The sequence below is a fragment of the Octopus bimaculoides genome, chromosome 5, assembly GCF_046866305.1.
Source record: "Octopus bimaculoides isolate indiv1 chromosome 5, ASM4686630v1, whole genome shotgun sequence".
NCBI classification, from domain to species: domain Eukaryota; kingdom Metazoa; phylum Mollusca; class Cephalopoda; order Octopoda; family Octopodidae; genus Octopus; species Octopus bimaculoides.
The window spans coordinates 785,082-806,520 of record NC_142932.1 but is presented as its reverse complement, the minus strand read 5'-3'; the positions used below and the strand labels follow the sequence as shown (position 1 = coordinate 806,520).

The following is a 21,439-nucleotide window of genomic DNA, read 5'->3' as shown; positions in this document are numbered from 1 at the left end:
CATGATTGCCAACATGAAAATCGAAAATGGTGGCCAAAATCCAAGATGGCGTCCAACATTATAGTGAAGAAGACAGTAGAAAAATCCTTCAAAAAGTGATACAAATATGCAGTTTGGTACACCTATAGTTTAAAATATGCTTTTTAAAATAGGGATGATTGCCAATGTGAAAATCGAAAATGATGGCCAAAATCCAAGATGGCGTCCAACATTAAAATTTAATCGCAATGAGCAGGAAATAAGTTTTATTATGACAAACGTTGTTTATTCTGCAATATTTTGCACAAATGGCCTTATATTTACCTTTTGAAGGATTTTTCTACTATCTTCTTCACTAATTCAGGTTATACATATCAGGTGGGGCACATATGGGGCCAGGCTCTCCAGAAAAAGCCAGCACTGCCATCACCTATCACCTGGAGTGGGAAAATAATGACAATGGCACATCTACTATTCACTGGACTGAAGTAAGAGCCATAGCAGAACAATGCCAAGCACTTAAAAAGTACCAAAGCAAAACTTAGTGTGCAGGACATTGCACATGCAAGAAATCAGCTTTTCCTTGTACTTCCCTTTGTGCCTGTCTATGCATTTGTTTGATGAAACCTGTATAACCTAAATTCGTGAAGAAGATAGTAGAAAAATCATTCAAAAGGTAAATATAAGCGAGATCGTTGCCAGTGCCCCTGGACTGGCTTGTGCGGGTGGCACATAAAAGACACCATTTCGAGCGTGGCCGTTGCCAGTATCGCCTGACTGGCCTTCGTGCAGGTGACACGAAAAAGCACCAACTACACTCTCTGAGTGGTTGGCGTTAGGAAGGGCATCCAGCTGTAGAAACTCTGCCAAATTTAGATTGGAGCCTGGTGTTGCCATCCGGTTTCACCAGTCCTCAGTCAAATCGTCCAACCCATGCTAGCATGGAAAGCGGACGTTAAACGATGATGATGATGATGATGATACACATAGATATAGATATATGTATATATTTGTGTGTGTGATCGCTTGACAACCAATGCTGGTGTGTTTATGTCCCCCTAAATTAGGAGTTTGGCAAAAGAGACAGATAGAATAAGTATTAGGCTTACAAAGAATAAGTCCTGGGGTCGATTTCTTCGACTATAATTTTTTAAGATGGTGCTCCAGCATGGCTGTAGTCAAATGACTAAAAGAAGTAAAAGTACAAAAGCAATGTCTCTATTATTAGATGACAGACTTCAAAATTGTTGTGTCAAGATGAATGCAACTATATTCTTGAGGTTCTTAACTATTTATATCTTTGAGCTTGTCAATGACAGTGGCATTGAAGATGTCATAGATGTGTGCCCTATTTCCAGACTAAATCTGTTGAGCATGATGCTTGAAATCTTTGACAAGTTTATCAGGATACTTGGAACAAAGCTGAAGTGGCACACACAAAGTTAACTGTATGTTGAAAAAACGCCCCAAGACACTTAGGTTTCTATATTGTATCCTACTGGGCATCATTTAGTATAAGGACTGTTTCTCAGTTTGTAGTGCAAATTTTACCATTGATTTTTCAAAGATCTTAAAATCAACTTGAACTTAACACTCTGTACAGAAGACACAGAAAGTAGTAGTCAAGTTGACTGAGGTGTGCAGTATAGCATCTCCTATTGATACTGTTACAACTTCTGTCATGTTGGCCTTCAGCAGGGGAAACCTTCCTTTCTTCATCTTTGTAACTTTTTGTTCCATGTATAACAGGATGGGATGTTATGGTACAGAAATGTTTCTGCAAAAAGAATGATACTGGCTCAGCTTGTAAAAAAGATTGGAATTGTGTCCCTTGGACCGTGTACTTGCAGTGTAGTAGTTGCTTCAATGTAGTAAATCCACTGACAATTTTCCAAATTAACAAGTTATTGAATGCTGAAATATCTTCATGAATGGGAAATATGAAAAAGCACCAGAAAACTTAATTGCTGCTGATGTGTTGTCCCTGGTGGAACTGGATAACTTCATTTTAGCTGTTCACTGCATCAGAGCAAACACAATAGTGTCGAATCTCTTGAAGATGCATTTGCAGACATATTTCATGAACTTTACTGAATCGCAAATTATGTATACATTAAATGTCTTGATCAGGAGTGGGTACTAGACAACTATCTATCTGTTGCCAATTTCAAGCTGTCTGACACACACTTGTAAACTGCCATTCTCTGTTGCTCTTCTGTAAAAGATGTAGCCATCTTCACTTGTCTAAATGTTTTTAACAAATGGCCTTGGAAAGTAAATATATTGTCTTCGATGCAAGATGAATTTCTGTTGACAACAGCACATGGACCCATGAACCATCTCATTAAAATTATACTGGAAGCACAGTTAATATTATGATAGTAATTTGATTGGAGTGAATGTTGTTTGTTAACTAGGTATATGTACACATAGGAAAGACCAATATTCGGCACTTAGTTAAATCCACCAGTTTTCTCAGTTTTAATGTGAGATCATACCCAGTTAACGTATGTTTACCCAGGAATGACCGCTTTGTGAATTTCTTTCCACTTGGAGTAACAAATGAAAGTAATGAAGCTTTATGAACTGCCATCCATCACTTTCCATCTGCTTTCCATGCTGGCATAGGTAGAATGGGTCATCAGTGACGGTCCTTATTTAGAGTTACTAGCCTCCTAGACAGGCCAGAGAAGATTTGATGGACAAAAATAAAGGAAAGAAACCCATCGTATGTGTTTACATAGCTGTGTATGTGTGATTACAGCTGCCCTTTTCCAAAAATCACTTGGCTAGAAATACTATCAGATGACTTAAACTGTAACTGTGGTTAAGAAGCTCACTCTGGAACCATGTGGTTTCCAGGTTTAGTCCACTGCAAAGCACCTTGGGCAAATATCGTCTACTACAGCCCCAGGATAAGCAATGCCTTGTGAGTGAATATGATAAACAGAAACTGTGCAGAAGCCTGTTGTGCATGTGTCTCTCTCGCTTTCTGTTTGTCCTCCCACCACTTAACAACTGGTGTTGGTTTGTTTGCATCCCAAAACTTGGTGGTTCAACAAAAGAAACTGACAAAATAAGTATCAGACAGTAAAAGGGTAAATACTGGGGTTGATTTGTTCAGGCCCTTCAAGGTGGTGCCCATCACAGCCACAGTCCAATGACTGAAACAGGTAAAAGATAAAAGACGTACATGGTGATTCAAAAGTCTATTTAGCATACAGATGTAGCTGTGTGGTTAAGAAGCTCGTTTCCCAAATACATGTTTTCTGGCTCAACCCCACTGTATGGCACCATGGGTAAGTGTCTTCTACAATAGCCCCATGCTGACAAAGCCTTGTGAGTGGGTTTGGTAGATGGAAACTGAAAGAAGCTCATCGTGTGCTTATGCACATGTGTGTGTATGTACGCTACTGTCTCTTTGTCTTAAAATCATGTGATATTTGGAAATGGTGTTGGTGTGTGCCCTCATAACTTGGTGGTTTGGCAGAAGAGAACAGTAAAATAAGTATCAGACTTAACAAAAAAATAAGTACTAAGGTCAATTCATTCAACTAAAAATACTTTGTGTGGTGGCCCAGCATGGCTGCAGTCTAATGACTGAAACAAGCACAAGGTAAATGACATCATTGTACAAATTGTATCAATTGTATCCAATCTTCCACGGAACATGCCTGTTTGTGCGGAGAAAATATTACCTAAGTGTGGATGTGTGGTAAGAAACACACACACACATATACACAATGGGCTTCTTTCAGTTTCCATCTACCAAATCTTCTCATAAGGTTTTGGTTAGCCCAAGGCTATAGTAGACATTTGCCCAAGGTGCCACATAGTAGGCCTGAGCCTAGAACCATGTGGTTGGGAAACAAGTTTCTTACCACACAGCCACACCTGCACTTATATTTACATATTTACATGAAGAAGCCATGTATTCACCTCTTCAACAAAACACTTGCTCCTATTCTTCTATTATATTTTCATCTCCCTCAGTATTATACCTCACCCAGTTAAGGGAACTTGTCATGAAAGTACTTAGTAACCTCACCAGTGCTGGTGCCATGAAAGAAAGCACCCAACACAGTCGGTGAGGTGGTTGGCATTAGGAAGGGCATCCAGCTGTAGAAGCCTTACTAAAGCAGACACTGAAGTTTAATGTAGCTCAGCAGTTCATGTCAATCTATCCAACACATTCCAGCATGGAGAAAGTGATGTTAAATGATAATGATGATGATACAGGTGTATAGTATTATATTTACATCTACTCAGGTGAGATATACTCAGGTGAGATACATGTAAGAAACATAACTATTTGCATGTAATTAGGATATCTTCAATCTGAAATACAGAAATCATTAGAAACTTAGATGAGTGAACAATGATGGAAAGCAGAGTGGAGAGAACGTGAGAGTGAGTGATATAATGATGATGATGATGGAAAGATTAACTATCAGGGAAGATAACAACCCTGTGGTAAAAAATATACAGGTCAACAGCTGGAGATATGCCAGGGTCACAATGACAGATTCCAAAATAAAGAAAATGCACTGACGTTTCAGTAAAAAGCACCACTGCAGCTAGTCTTGGCATTTTGGAATCTCCATAATTCTCATTTGCCACATGGATTCTTCTTACAGTAGTTTATACACACATGCACATATCATATATATATATATATATATATATATATATATATATATATATATATATACACACACACACACACACACACATACATATTTACACACAAGCATGAGTATGTGGATATAAAATTCGTTTTGCAACCATGTTTTCAGATTAAGTCTCAATGTGTGACACCAGTGACTTACGATGGCTCCAGGCAAAGCAATGTCGTGCAACTGAATTTGGTACACTGCAGCTGCACATGTCTGCGAATGTGCATGAATGTTAATGTACCACGTCTGTCGTTGCTCGAGTCAAACGGTGAAGCTTTTGAAGTTCCTTATTGACATTATACAACTGGTCATTGTGTGCTTTTAAAGAGCTCATCATCATCATCATATTAACATCCACTTTTCCATGCTCGCATGACGTGGACAGAGTTTATTGAGGGGAAATTTTCTATGAGTGAAAGCACTTCCTGTTGCCAGCCTCCATCTCTGATTTCAAGCAAGGCAATATTTCTCCATGGCCTGATATCCTTTTGCAAAACATGTGGAACAAATGACACGGCTTGTATCGCAGTAGCACTCCCAAGTACTGCATAATATCAAGACAAGGAGACACGCACACACACGCACACACACACACACACAGTCACAGGCTTCTTTCAGAGTCTGTCTACCAAATTCACTCACAAGAATTTGGTCAGCTTGGGGCTATAGTAGAAGGTGCCGTGCAGTGAGACTTAAGCAGGAACTATGTAGTTGGGAAGCAAACTTCTTAACCACACAGCCACATCTGCAACTCTAGATTAAAAATCAGGTAAAGCTTAGTGATAAGACAAGAATCTAGCAGTAAAATCTTGCCTCACATAATAACTCTTCATGTAACCCGTGCTAGTTTCAAAAAACATATTAAACAAATATATACCAAAACAAATATATACCGAAACAAATATATACAGATAAGACAGTTCTCACACTGTAATGACAAGAATGATGCTAAATAAAAGGCAGAAAACACTGCACATTTATGACACAATATTTAATGCATTTTGGAACTTCACTGATGGAACATGGTTCAACATCATCACATGTTAGCATGTATATTTGAAACATGACGGGGAAATAGTCTCACATCAAAACATTTATCATTTACTGCATTATACACTGAATTTATAATTTCAACAATGAATTGGAATTTACTTTTTATCATCATCATCAACAGTCAACATCCTTTTTCCATGCTGGCATGGGTTGGACAGCTTGACAGAAGCTGGCAAGGCCAGGGCCCACACCAGGTTCCATAGTCTGTTTTGGCTTGATTTCTACAGCTGGAAACCCTTCACAGAGTGTACTGGGAACTTTTTACATGGCATCAGCACCCACACCAATGCTTTTCACATGGCACCTTGGTTTCAGGATCTTAATTCTGTAGTGGTTGGCAGGTCTTCTCAAGCACAGTAATACACCACTATCTCACTCCTCTGTCATCTGCTTCATAAGGTTCAGCATTTTGAGATCGAAATAATATTTAGCCTCAAGCCACCAAAGCCTTGTGAGTGGATTTGGTAAACAGAAATTGAGAGAAGTCCATCATGTGTGTGTGTGCATGCATATTTGTGTCCCCTTGTTTTGACGCTGTGAGATAGTTATTAAAAAAATGATCATCACTGTCATATAAGCAGTGTCAATCATTTTCAATATTCTGCAATAACATGTCTGGCCTTGCTTGGAAACAGGGGATTGGCAAGAGGAAAGGCATTCAGCCACAGAAAATCTGCCTCAATAAACTCTATCAACCCATACAAGCATGAAAAAGTGGACGTTAAAATGATGTTGATGAATATTTAAAATCATTCCCTGTGTAGGCACTGCCTGCCTTGTTTTAAGGTAAGAAATACATTTTCCTCCAGAAACCTTGTGCCCTTGAGCTGTTACTTATCTCTCAGTGTTATTCAAGTGAATAACACTGTCTAGCTTTCTGTGTCATCTGACAAGCTGATTAACTCTCAGGAATTTAGATGACTTAGAGTGAAGTCTGTTTGCATTCTTTGTAATACAAATGAACTGTAAAGACTGCAAACAGAAGGCACACTTCTGTTGGACAAAATAATGGAAAACCTTACAATAATGGAAATACCTTAAAATTTCAAACAAATTTATTTTAATATGGGATAAGACTGAATTCTAAGAGGTATGGACTCATACAAAGTTTGAATTGTTTCCAAAGGAACTTTTGTCCATTCTTCAGCTAAAGTAGTCTCCAGTTCTTGTAATGATGATGGTGGAGGATATCGATCAACTCCTTATTTGTTTTTCTATAATGCACCATAATTGTTCAATAATATTGAGATCTGGGGACTGTGGTGGCCAGATAAGATGTTCAACTTCACTAGAATGTTCCTCGTGCCATTCAGTAACAACTTTAGCTGTGTGAATTGGTGCATTATCACCCTGAAAGATTGCATTTCCCTCTGGAAACAGTTCTGCAACCACAGGATGAATTTGATCAGATATAGCCCCACTAGATCATCACAGATCCTCCTCCATGTTTAACAGTTGAAAGATGGCAGTCTGGGTCAAATGCTTCTTTTGGCTGTCTCCACACGTATACTCGGCCAGTGGTCGGAAATAAAGTAAAGGATGACTCATCCAACAAAATAACATTCTTCCACCGCTCTAGGGACCAATTCTATAGGTTCTTGCTCCACTCTAAATGCTTTGCAACATTTGTTTTTGAAAGCAGTGGTTTTCTGATTGCAGCCCTCCCCCGAAATACGGCTTTGTACAGCTCCCGGCGAACAATTTTTGTGGAAGCTGGGTTCTCAAGGTGGTCATTAAGATCTGCAGTAATTTTGGGAGCTAAACAGGAGGAGATATGTGGGATGCAAGAGTCATTGAACAGGTCACATATATAAAGATTAGTTTTTGTGTGTGGCAGATGCACAGAGGCAGTAAACACTGAAGATGTACAGAAAACAGGTTCCATCACATGCCAGAGGGTAAAACTAAAAGTAGTTAATAGCTTTTGCTACCTAGGCAACCAAGTCTGTAGTGGGGGTGGTTGCTCTGAGAGTGTAGCAGATAGAATAAGAATAGCCTGGGCAAAGTTCAGGGAGCTCTTACCTCTGTTGGCAACTAAGGGCCTCTCGCTCAGGATGAAAGGTAGACTGTATGAGGCATGTGTGCAAACTGCCATGCTACACTGCAGTGAAACATGGGCCACGACTGCTGAGTACATGCATAGGCTTGAAAGAAATGAAGCTAGTATGATCCACTGGATGTGTAATGTCAGTGTGCATACATGACAGAGTGTAAGCGCTCTGAGAGAAAAGTTGGACGCAAGAAGCATCAAATGTAGTGTGCTGGAGAGACTGCGCTGGTACGGTCGTGTGTTACGTATCGATGAGGACAGCTGTGTGAGGAAGTGCCACTCCCTACCTGTGGAAGAGGTAGACCGAGGAAGACATGGGATGAGGCAGAGAAGCATGACCTTCGAAAATGTGAAATAAAGTGTCTTGCTCAAGAACACAACACAAAGCCTGGTCCAGGAATCAAACTCACAACCTCATAATCAGAAGCTCGACGCTAATCACTGAGCCATGCACTTTCATATATATATCAGGTACACGACACTGCTTTTCCCCTTCCCAGGCTACAGGCCCACACCCCCAACACCCATACTGTTAGGATTGGCACTCTCAACGTCGGCACGCTGAAAGGTAGATCTGGTGAAATTGTTGAGATGCTTGAACGGAGACGCGTAGATATGCGCTGCATCCAGGAAGTAAGATGGAGAGGAGGTTCTGCGAGGTTCCTCACAGGCAAAGAACACAGGTACAAGATTTTCTGGGCAGGGAACACTGGCGGGGTCGGGGGCGTAGGAATACTTCTAGCGGAGAAATGGGTGGATAAGGTAATCGAGGTCGTTAGAGTAAGTGACAGAGTACTTAAGATCAGACTAGTGCTTCATCATAGATTAGCTACTGTCATCTCAGCCTATGCACCTCAACCGGGGCTACCAGATGGTCTGAAAGACCAATTCTATGACACCCTCTTGCAAACTACCTCGTCGACGAGTGACAGGGACCTTCTCTTTGTGGCTGGAGACTTCAACGGTCATGTCGGACGTCGTGCTGGAGGCTTCCATGGCATACATGGAGGCTATGGCTTCGGTTCCCGCAACGAGGAGGGAACCAGACTGCTGGAGTTCTGTGATGCAACCGATCTTATGGTCTGCAATACCAACTTCAGGAAACCTGCCAGTCACCTAGTCACCTACCGCTCCGGCAGACACTCTAGCCAAATCGACTACATCCTCGCCAGAAATAGGGAAAGAGGGCGGCTTATAAATGCCAAAACCTACCCTGGCGAAGAATGTACCCCACAACATAGATTAGTAGTTAGCGACTTTGGGATCAAGGCAAAATGGGTGCCCAGAATTAGACAGGCTTGGAGGAGAAGGGTGTGGAAGCTTAAAGACCCTGCAAACGGACAGAGACTTAGAGACAAGTTACTTGAAGCATTTAACGAAATAGAAGGGGATATAGCATCATACAACGTGGAAGACAATTGGAGATTTCTGCGGGACAACCTGTTGAAAGCCACCGACCAGATTTGTGGGTGGTGTAAGGTTCCCTCCCAACCCAAAGTAACGTGGTGGTGGAACAAGGAGGTAGACAGGGCTATTAGACAAAAGAAACAGGCTTGGAAGGACTGGAAGAACGGTGGTAGCAGGGAATTGTACCAATGTGCCAGAAGGGAGGCTAGGCGACAGGTTTATTTAGCCAGAGGGGAAGCAGATAAGGAAAGATTTGCCAATGTTCTGCGCCGTGAGGACCAAAGACTCGAGGTATTTCGTGTTGCAAGACAGTGTAGGAGAGAGAATAGTGATGTTGTAGGAGAGAAATGTGTTCGCATGGATGATGGTACGCTTGCATTAAATGAGGATGCAAAGAAAGAGGTCTGGAGATGCCACTACGATAGATTGCTTAATAAAGAGAATGAATGGGAGAAAGAGAGCCTGCCGTATGTCGACCCAATAGAGGGACCAGCTATCCGAGTTGATAGTACCAGGGTAGATAAAGCAATTAAGAGTATGAAGACCGGGAAAGCCCCCGGCCCATCAGGAATCACTGCAGAGATGCTCAAAATATCTGGCAGTGTTGGCTATAGCCTAGTCACCCGTATTACGAACCAGGTGATACACGAAGGAGTCATACCCAATGACTGGTGTAGCAGCATCATAGTCAACTGCTACAAAGGTAAAGGTGACGCTTTAGATACAAATAATTACAGAGGCATCAAGCTTTTAGATCAGGTTATGAAAGTTACAGAGAGGGTCATAGCCCAACTAATTAGGGAGCGAATCAATTTAGATGAGATGCAGTTTGGGTTCGTGCCAGGTAAAAGCACTACTGATACCTTATTTCTAGTGAGACAGTTGCAGGAGAAATACCTAGCTAAGGATAAACCTCTGTACCTGGCTTTCGTTGACATGGAGAAAGCCTTTGACAGGGTCCCCCGATCCCTTATCTGGTGGTCAATGAGGAAACTTGGGATAGAAGAATGGTTAGTGAGAGCTGTGCGAGCCATGTACAAAGATGCTGCCAGTAAGGTGAGGGTTGGAAATGAGTACAGCAATGAATTCCGGGTAGAGGTAGGGGTCCACCAAGGTACCGTCCTCAGCCCCCTCTTATTTACCATAGTCCTCCAGGCAATCACAGAGGAGTTCAAGACAGGTTGCCCCTGGGAGCTCCTCTATGCTGATGACCTTGCCCTAATTGCGGAGTCACTATCAGAACTAGAGGAGAAGTTTCAGGTGTGGAAGCAAGGTCTAGAATTGAAGGGCCTTAGAGTCAACCTAGCTAAAACCAAAATCCTAATAAGTAGGAAGGTAGATAAAACACAAACCCCTTCAGGTAGATGGCCCTGCTCAGTATGTAGAAAAGGAGTAGGTAGTAACTCTATAAGATGTACCCGGTGCAAGCTATGGACACATAAGAGGTGCAGCAACATCAAAGGCCGGTTAACTAGCAAGTTAGTTTTTGTTTGTGGCAGATGTTCAGGTGCAATAAAGACTGCAAACAAACAGGAAACAACTTCTATCTCATTCCAGGGTGAAAAACTAGAGGTAGTCGATAGCTTCCGCTATCTGGGCGACCAAGTTAGTAGTGGGGGTGGGTGCGCTGAAAGTGTAGCTGCTAGAATAAGAATAGCCTGGGCAAAGTTTAGAGAGCTCTTACCCCTGCTGGTGACAAAGGGACTCTCACTCAGAGTAAAAGGCAGACTGTATGACGCATGCGTACGAACAGCCATGCTACATGGCAGTGAAACATGGGCTGTAACTGCTGAGGACATACATAAGCTCGCAAGGAATGAAGCCAGTATTCTCCGTTGGATGTGTAATGTCAATGTGAATACCCGTCAGAGTGTAAGTATCTTGAGAGAAAAGCTGAACATTAGAAGCATCAGTTGTGGTGTGCAAGAGAGACGATTGCACTGGTATGGACATGTGGTGAGAATAGATGAGGATAGCTGCGTGAAAAAGTGCCACACCCTAACAGTTGAGGGAACCCGTGGAAGAGGTAGGCCCAGGAAGACCTGGGCTGAGGTGGTGAGGCAAGACCTTCGTACATTGGGCCTCACCGAGGCGATGACTACTGACCGAGACCTTTGGAAATGTGCTGTGCGTGAGAAGACCCGGCAAGCCAAGTAAGATCATTGCCAGTGCCCCTGGACAGGTTCTTGTGCGGGTGGCACATGAGATGCACCATTTTGAGCGTGGCTGTTGCCAGTACCGCCTGACTGGCTCCTGTAGGATTTTCGAGCGAGATCGTTGCCAGTGCCCCTGGACTGGCTTGTGTGGGTGGCACATAAAAGACACCATTTCGAGCGTGGCCGTTTTCGTGCGGGTGACACGTAAAAGCACCCACTACACTCTCTGAGTGGTTGGCTTTAGGAAGGGCATCCAGCTGTAGAAACTCTGCCAAATTAGACTGGAGCCTGGTGTTGCCATCCGGTTTCACCAGTCCTCAGTCAAATCGTCCAACCCATGCTAGCATGGAAAGCGGACGTTAAACGATGATGATGATGATGATGATATTGTAATATCATGGTACCAATCAGACAGATGTTGTTATACACCGCTAGTCAAAATGCATTTCCTCATATTGTTGTAGCTTTCAGACAATGCCACCATACTGGTTAGGTAGGCAGATCAATATTTCTCCAGAACAGAACACCCGTCCTCAACAGGGTTACCCATTTACAGCTACATGAACTGGAGCAATGTGAAATGAATGTTTTTGCTAAAGAACACAATGCGCTATCAGTCTGGAAATCAAAAGCATGATCTTGTGATTGAGTGCAACATCCTAATGAGTAGGCCACAGGCCTTCACATATATTGGTGTAATGACCAGAAGTACTCAATACAAATGTGAAGTGTGGTAATTTATTCAAACCAAAGCAATGACACAGTTCTATATTTAAGAGATGAGGAATTATGTACATTATTTACATTATTTACATTTGATGGCTATTTGTCCTCATCTTATTTGTTGTTAACATGTTTCGGCTGATACACCCTCCAGCCTTCATCAGGTGTCTTGGGGAAATTTCAAACCTGGGTTCTCATTCCTAAGGTATTTTGGGGCACATGACATAGCGGTTAACAGTGCAGGCTACTAAACCCAAGATTTCGAGTTCAATTCCAGGCAGTGACCTGAATAATAATAATAACATCAAAAAATACCTTAGGAATGAGAACCCAGGTTAACAAAAACAAGATGAGGACAAATATCCATCAAATGTAAATAATGTACAAAGCAATGACCCATTACACTGCAGTTTCCAAGGTGTGTAGCGACTTCTTCAGGTAAGTCTGAGGAAGTTACTGCATGCTGTGGAAACTGGACAGTCACTAGACCAGCCTAAATAAACTATATATATGTGCATGTGTGTGTGTGTGTATAGAATATAAATGAGTAAAAAAGATGTGCAGGTGTTAATTCATTACAGCTGTTTCAAGTGGCTCCTTTAATTGATTAATGAAAATATTACATCAATTTGAAAGAAACTGTTCTCGTCAGATGACCACATAGACTTCAAAATATAAGAATATAAACATGTTTTTCAATGTATTTACTTTAATAATGGAACTCAAAATATTTACATTGTTTCTTTAGTCATATCTGTGGCAGAATGAATTCAATTGAATCTTAATTATATATTTATATAAATGTCGAATGATGAAAATGAGTGCTCAACACTGCATTGGTGGATATAATTTCTTTATTTGTAAATTAAAGCTACCATTGGTTTCATATTAAGAAAAGTAGGAAAATATCCTAGTGTCTTAATTTTTCAAGCCAATTACATGGGGAAAGGTGTTCGCACATGCATGTGAGAAATTTATGAAGAAATCCACTACCTGCCCCAAAACTAACATGAGCAGAAGTATATTATTTCACTGTGTTAAAATGTATGCTAGACAAATTCTTCAAGCAACTTTGACCATGTTGCATTTCATTACGCTGCATCAGGAAGTTCTGTCTCCCATTAACTTTGGTAAGTCACTCCTTTCACATTTTGTGTCTCTTCTAACATCAGTGTAGCTAAGTGATCTTTGCCAATTTTCCACTGAGCAACCACAGCAGTGATAAGTAAGCAGAATCGATTCATAACTCTCCTCTTTGGTCTTATGATCATGTCATGAGTTGCTTTGCGCCTTCATAAGAAACCCAGTGTACATACCATCAAGGAAATCTTAAAACTCTTTATTCATAATCAGTTTCAGTTCCTTAGGGAAAACTATTCTCTACACACACTCTAAAAAGATCAGCTGTGTTGACTTTGAAATAGAAAAATGTGTATGTATTTATATTACTTTTGTGATAACATTATTGCATTCCTGTTCTTTTATCATATCTGAATATGTTTCAGCTTTGTAATATAGTTATATCATTAAATATACTTCCACCTAATGTACACAATATTATATTTACTTCTATATTGCATCTATAATACTTATATGTGTTTACTGCTGTTTGACATACTTTAATTGCAATTATTGTCTTTAATTCTTTTGTTTTGAGAAAGCAATAGGATGGAGGGGTGGGAGCCAGAACCAAGACAGGAAGCAACTTCTTGTTATATCGGTGGTACATAATGATAACAAGCTGAACATGCACAAATATGTTTGCATGTGTGTGTGTGTAGATATTTTCATACTCAGACAAATTGCTAGTGAACATCTGTCCATGAGAAAAACGAGTAAAAGAGAGGGAAATGAGTGAGTGTGTATGTGTATATATATATATATATATATATATACATAGGAATGAGATAGAAGATTTAAAATATAAACATATATAAAAATATTTAGACAAATATTTTAAGTCATGTCGCTTTCACACATAAATATCGCATGTGTCCATGTAAAAGGACCTATTTGGAGGAAGTTCTCTATTCAAACACTTGTAGTATGCACATATGTCTGAATAAGTTTATATTCTAAATTATATATATGTACCAATCAAAGTTTCTCTTTTCCAGAGGTCTGGAAACCAGATCTTCCAAGTAGTAACTGAAGCAGATTCAAAATTAAATAAATGTCATTTTGGTTTACCTGACAGAGTTGAAAGTTTTTGTTTTTTTACAGACATACAGAAAGGAGCCTGTCAAGTGTGTGTGCTGTATGTTTATATGTATGAGGGGATGCTGAAAAGTTCCTGACATTAAGAGTGTTGCAAAAGGCTTGGTTAGAGGCCCAATCTTCCAAGTTCTTTTACAGAACTTAGAAAATTTGAAGGACCGCTGCAATAAGTGTGTGAATCTAAAAAGGGAATATGTTGACTAAAATCATAATTAACTGATCTTCCTGTATTTTCTTTTACCCAAAGCCAGGAACTTTTCAGCACCCCCTCGTATATATACACATACACACACGACAGGCTCTTTTCAGTTTCTGCCAACCAAATCTATTTACAAGGCTTTGATTGGCCTGGGGCTATAGTAAAAGACACTTGCCCAAGGTGCCATGCAGTGGGACTGAACCTGAAACCATGTGGCTGAGAAGCAAACTTCTTGACCAAACAAGCCACACCTGCATTCTGTCAAAATGCATGTATATTTTCAACAATTGCAGCCTGGAAGGTGTTCATAAGCCATTTATAAATACACAAAAACCATTATATTCACTTCCACATTTAAATTTAATTTGTCAAAATATTTTCGTCGCTTTGAGACCATGACCTGTTCAATGACAAAATTCCATGCTGCATCTCTGGTCACTTGCTATGCAAATACGTCTCCATGTATATTTTATAAAGCATAAAATACCATGTGTTTACCCTATTTTATTCCTGTCATACACATACACACATTTCACCTATAACTTCTACTATAACACAAGAACCAATAACGACGCCTGTGTGGCTGCTTCACCTACAAGAAATGGAGTCAAGTCTTTTTTTAAATCACACCTTACAGCCCTACTGTCTGAAATAAGAATGCATTAGATAATTTAGCCTTAGACACCATCATCATCATAGCTTAACGTCTGTTTTCTATGCTGGCATGGGTTGGACGGTTTGACTGAGATCTGGCAGAGTTTCTACAGCTGGATGCCCTTCCTAATACCAACCACTCCAAGAGTGTAGTGGGTGCTTTTTACGAGCCACCGGCACAGGAGCCAGTCACGCAGGTCTGGCATCAATCACATTCAGATTGTACTTTTTACATGGCACTGGCACAGGGGCCAGTCAGGGGGTACTGGCATCAGCCACATTCAGATGGTATTTTTTTATGTGCCACCAGCATGAGAGCCAGTCAGTGGGTACTGGCACTGGCCATGTTTGGATGGTGCTTTTTACGTGCCACTGGCACGAGAGCCAGTCAGGAGGCAATGGCCACAGCTACGATATTGGTTTTACTTGACTCCACAGGTCTTCTCAAGCATATCATATCGCCCGACGCATCAGGGGTACTCTTAACTGGGCCGGACATGCGTGGTTGCAATCTCACTTTAGTTGCAGGGTCTTCTCAATCACAGCACATCTCCAAAGGTCTTGGTCTCCTGTCATTGCCTCTGAAAGGCCCAATGTTTGAAGGTCGTATTTCACCACCTCATCCCATGTCCTCCTGGGTCTACCTCTTCCATAGGTTCCCACCACAGTTAGGTAGTGGCACTTTGTCACACAGCTGTCCTCATCCATACGTAACACACAACCATAGCAGCGCAGTTGTCTCCCTTGCACACCACATTTGATGCTTCTTATGCCCAACTTTTCTCTCAGGGCACGTACACTGTCTTGTATGCACACTGACATTACACATCCAGCAGATCATACTAGCTTCATTTCTTTCAAGCCTATGCATGTACTCAGCAGTCATGGCCCGTTTCACTGCCATGTAGCACGGCAGTTCGCACACATGCATCATACAGTCTACCTTTCATCCTGAGCGAGAGGCCTTCAGTTGCCAGCAGAGATAGGAGCTCCCTGAACTTTGCCCAGGCTCTTATTCTATCCACTACACTCTCAGAGCAACCACCCCCACTTACTGAGACTTTAGTTTTTGCTAGGTTAACCCTAAGGCCCTTCAATTCTAGACCTTGCTTCCACACCCTAAACTTCGTCTAGTTCTGGCAGTGATTCGGCTATTAGGGCAAGGTCATCAGCATAGAGGAGCTCCTAGGGGCAGCCTGTCTTGAATTCCTCTGTTATTGCCTGGAGGACTATAATGAATAAGAGGGGGCTAAGGACTGATCCTTGGTGAACTGCTACTTCTACTCGGAATTCTTCACTATATTCGTTGCCAACCCTCACCTTACTAACAGCATCCCTGTACAGGGGTTGTACAGCTCTTACCAACCACTCATTTATCCCCAGTTTCCACATTAACCACCAGGTAAGGGATCGGGAGACTCTGTCAAAGGCTTTCTCCAAGTCAACAAAAACCAAGTACAGAGGTTTCTCTTTGGCTAGATATTTCTCTTGCAGTTGCCTTACTAGAAATATAGCATCAGTGGTGCTTCTGCCTGGCACAAAACCAAACTGCATCTCATCTAGGTTAACTCTCTCCCTAACTAGTTGGGCTATGGCCCTCACTTTAACTTTCATCACCCGATCCAATAATTTGATACCCTTATAGTTATTTCTATCTAAAGCATCACCTTTACCCTTGTACCAGTTGACTATGGTGCTGCTACACCAGTCATTGTGTATGACTCCTTCATGAACTGCCTGATTAACAATGCAGGTGGCAAGACCATAACCCACACTGCCCAATATTTTAAGCATCTCAGCAGTGATTCCTGATGGGCCAGGTGCTTTCCCTGTCTTTATATCCTTAATTGCTTTATCTACCAGGATACTGTTGATTCAGGTAGCTGGTCCCTCAATTAGGTCAACCTTTGGCAGACTCTCCTCCTCCCATTCATTCTCCACATTCAGCAGTCTTTCATTATGGCATCTCCAAGCCCCTTTCTTTGGAGAATCATTAAACGCAAGGGCACCATCATCCATGCGGACACATCAAGGTTCCCTCTCACACACTGTCTTGCAATATGAAATACCTCAGTTCTTCAGTCCTCACATAGCTGAACATTAGCAAACTTCTTTTCTGCTACTTCCTTGGCTATATATACCTGTCAGCTAGCTTCCCTTTTGGTTATCTGATACATTCTCCTGCAACCCCCACTCTTCCAGGCCTTCCAAACTTGTTTCTTTGAGCTAATGGCCCTGTCTACAGTATTGTTCCACCACCATGTTACCCTAGGACTGGAAGGGACTTTGCACCAGCCACAAATTTGATCTGTGGCACTCAGCAAGCTGTCTCACAGGAATTACCAGCTGCCTTCTATGTCACAGGACTGTAGCTCCTCCTCCCTATCATCAAATTTCTCAGTAAGGATATCCCTAAATCTCTGACCATGTGAAGGGTTCTTAAGCTTCCAAGTCCTTCTTTTCTAGATTGGTCTGCTTTTTAGCATTCTTCTGGCCTTGAGTCTAAAGTCACTAATAACTAGTCTATGCTCGGGGGTACATTCTTCACCAGGGAAGGTCTTTGTATTTAAGAGCAACCATGCATCCCACTGGCTAGCAGAGTCACCTGATTGATAGGTTATCAGGTGGCTAGCTGGCTTTCTGAAGCTGGTGTTGCAGATCAATAGGTTATTTGCATCGCAGAACTCCAGGAGCCTAGTTCCCTCTTCATTTCTGGTACCAACACCATGGCCCCCATGTACACCATGGAAGATACCAGGTTGCTGTCCGACATGCCCATTAAAATCTCCAGCCACAAAGATGAGATCATTGTCACTCGTCTGAGGTAGCCTACAGAAGAATATCATAAAAGTGATCCTTCTGCTCATTTGGTAGGCCCACTTGTGGGGCATAGGCAGAGATAATTGTAGCTATACCATTCTACAAGACTAGCCTGAGTTTAAGTACTCTATCACACATCCTCACTACCTCTATGACCTCATCCACCCATTTCTCTGCAAGAAGTATGCCCACACCCACTATTCCATCACTATTACCTTCCCAGAAGAGTTTATACCTATGTGCTTTGCCTGTGAGGACTCTGGCTGAAGCTCTTCACCACCTTACCTCTTGTATGCAACATACATCAACACGATGAATGGTCACAGCCACAATGCCTTTAATCACAGGTCTGTTTATTTAGACCTGGGCTAAATAAACCTAAAACACTTATTCAAATGATAGCAGCTAAATGAGGTGTAAATCTCAACAGATTTTACCTCAATATTAAGTTTGGATAAGACAGCAAGCTGGCAGAATCATTAGCACACAAGATGCTTAGTGGCATTTCGTTCTTCTTTATATTCTGAGTCCAAATTCCACCAAATGTGAACTGAGGCCAATGTAATTGACCTCCCCGACCTCACCCGAACTTGCTAGTCTTGTGTCAAAATTTGAAATCACAAGTTTGGAAACAACTATTCATTGTGCTGAAAAGCATAAATGTCTGAACATCAAACTGGTCAACAAGCTTCCACTGAGGGTAGTGTAGTCATACAAGACTACATAAATGAATAGCAGTATTTCAGATATACTTTATATTTGTGCATGTGCTTGAATGTATTTTATATCATCATCATCGTTTAACACCCATTTCTCCATGCTTGCATGGGTTGAATGGAATTTGTTGAGGCGGATTTACTAAAGTCAGATGCCATTCCTGTCACCAATCCTCATCTGCATTCATGTAAAGTAATATTCCCCATGTGTTCACTAAAGATTGGAAACAGAACACCGCTTGCTTGCTGGTGACATTTGTTTACAACTATCACATGATACCAAGGCAAAGAAACAATAACATACACACACATAGATAGATAGATAAATAGACAACGAGCTTCTTCCAGTTTCTATCTACCATTTACATTCACAAGGATTTCGTCGACCCGGAGCAACAGCAAAGGTATTCGCCCAAGACGCCATGCAATGTGACTGAACCCGGGACTATGCGGTTGAGAATATACATATGTAAATACATACACAAAAAGCTGAATCTGTGTAGCATTTTGCTTCTCCAAGAGAACCTGAAAGTAGCAATTTCCTTGCAAAACCTTTGAATTATAGAGCTATAGAAAGAAATATCATCACTTTGAGAGGTGAAAAACTATTTGTATATCTAAGTAAAATATGGAAAGGAAAAGACGGTGAAAAACTCTAACCAATAATGCGAGACGTAAAATTCGCCGTGACAAAAAAAAAATCAGATGTTATTGAAACAGCTGACACCTCTTTCATCTTTGTGGTTTCTCGGTCTAACAGAAAAAATGTGCACAACACAGTAATTGTGCTCCACTACAAAAGAAACGGGATAGTGAAGAAATGACAGGCATTAAGTAGCGCTCGTAATACAAGTCGAGGGCTAGGCTTTCGGCGACACAGTAGTGTTTGTAATTAGATAAGCAAATTCAAAGACAAGGCTTATGGAGACACAACAGTATAATTTTTGACGACACCAAACTTCTAAATTCGATCGACGATTCAGGCTACATTTTTAACGATATTATTTTCCTGTTCGTTGGGGAAAATGCAAGAGATGGGTGTGTTGCACGCGTGTGTGTATGTATGTATGTATGTATAGTGTATGTACGCACATAATATGTGTATGAAGGCAGCAGAGTTATGTTTTGGAGAGTTCAATTCAAACAAAACCAACAAACGAAAATAACGAACCGAACTGAATATAGCAGAAACTTGTAACACATCCTTCGGTGATGAAAAAAAGAAAGAAAAAACTCATAAAAAGCAATTGTGTAAAAGCTAACGACAAGTTAACTAATCTTAATTTCAATGTGCATACGATACAAGAATTGACAGTCAGTTTAGCATCAGAATCCGTGTTTCAGGATGTATATAATACGACTAAGACCTCACTTGGCCCGTGTTTTCTTAATTTCTTTCTTTGCACCCATCTAAGTATTCTCTAAGTATACCTATCATCCGCGATATCGATGAAATTCCATCTTTAGTCCATCTCGTTCTTGAACGTTAGAAAATCACGGAAAAATAAAAGCCACAGCAAAAAAAAAAAATCTGTCGCATTTGATTACGATAAATAACTAAAATATTTCAAGTAGCTTATTAGCTAACACAATACATGACTTGGCCAAGATGACAACAATTTATACAAAGGAATTGCACGTATGTGGAGGGAATCACTCTTACTCAATATTCTATGTAAATGATTGAAATAAAAATCATTAAATTAGTCATTTATTGAAGATTTTTGTGACTTATTTTGTTAGAATTTGTTTAAAGGGATACAGCAGTCATGTTTACTACATTTGTCATAAGCTATAAAAAGTGGCGATATAAAACAGTTATGTCGTAAATTATCCTTATTAAGAACACATAAGTTTCTAATGTACTCAATTATTTTCAATAATCAAAATACAGCAATCCCAATTTGGTTGTGTCCAAACTAGGAATAAAGTACCCAAGACATATCCGAAGGTGTTAGTCAGAACTGTTAGATTTCTTCTTCATTCATGAGAGGTTTAAAACTTTATTCAACTGATATTTACTGAAACAGATCACCATTAATTCTACTGTTTAACTTCGTTTCTTTTCTAACACAATATATATGTATGTATATACATATATTGTTTATGCGCTTGTTCGAAACTAAAGCTTTACTTCGTCACCCTCCAAGTTTACTTCGATCGCGCTATATTTGTACACATACAAAATGAAGAATACCACTTACCGGGCTAATACGGAAAAGACACCATGCAATTTCGATTTAAGCCACATCTGTTGGTATGGACTCAGAAAAATATTCCTACAGGTAAAGAAGCGGAGCGCCGATATCAGGCCATATCTTAACATGGATCTAACCAGCATTTCATGTGGCGGCCATCATAACAAGGTCGTGCCACTTTCTCACACTATCACTTACTTTAGCTCACTCCGGCTTCCAACATTCCCTTTCTATTTATCACTCTTTTCTTACTACCTCATTAATTAGTTTCTTTCTTCGCTCTCACTCCTCTCTCCTTCACTCTCCGTTTCTCTATTTTTCACTTGCCTCTTTTATTTATCTACCGTTTAGTTCTCTATATCTCACCTCTTCTATTTCATATTATTTTACTACGTTCGCCCTCCTTTCTCTCTCTCTCTCTCTGTATACTTTTTCGTTGTTCTTTTCTGCTTTGTTAGTTAACTTGCTTTCTTTAAAAAAAAAAAATAAAAATAAACTAACAAACGATGGTAATTTTTCATCAAACGATTTCTCACAAATTATTATTGACTATGAATTGTGTGTGGAAATACAGAACTTCTTTTCATTTGT

The 21,439-nt window shown here is 40.6% G+C and overlaps 1 protein-coding gene across 1 annotated transcript in view; it reads right to left on the bottom strand.

The window, feature by feature from the left end:
* Nucleotides 1-21,032, bottom strand: part of LOC106878811 (uncharacterized protein KIAA2013 homolog) — an 87,286-nt gene extending 66,254 nt beyond the window's left edge. The window contains exon 1 of the mRNA XM_014928153.3: nt 20,855-21,032. Coding sequence (XP_014783639.1) covers nt 20,855-20,991 — 137 coding nt within the window. The 5' untranslated portion in view covers nt 20,992-21,032. The remainder of the gene's footprint in view (nt 1-20,854) is intronic.
* Nucleotides 21,033-21,439: the final 407 nt, after the last annotated feature.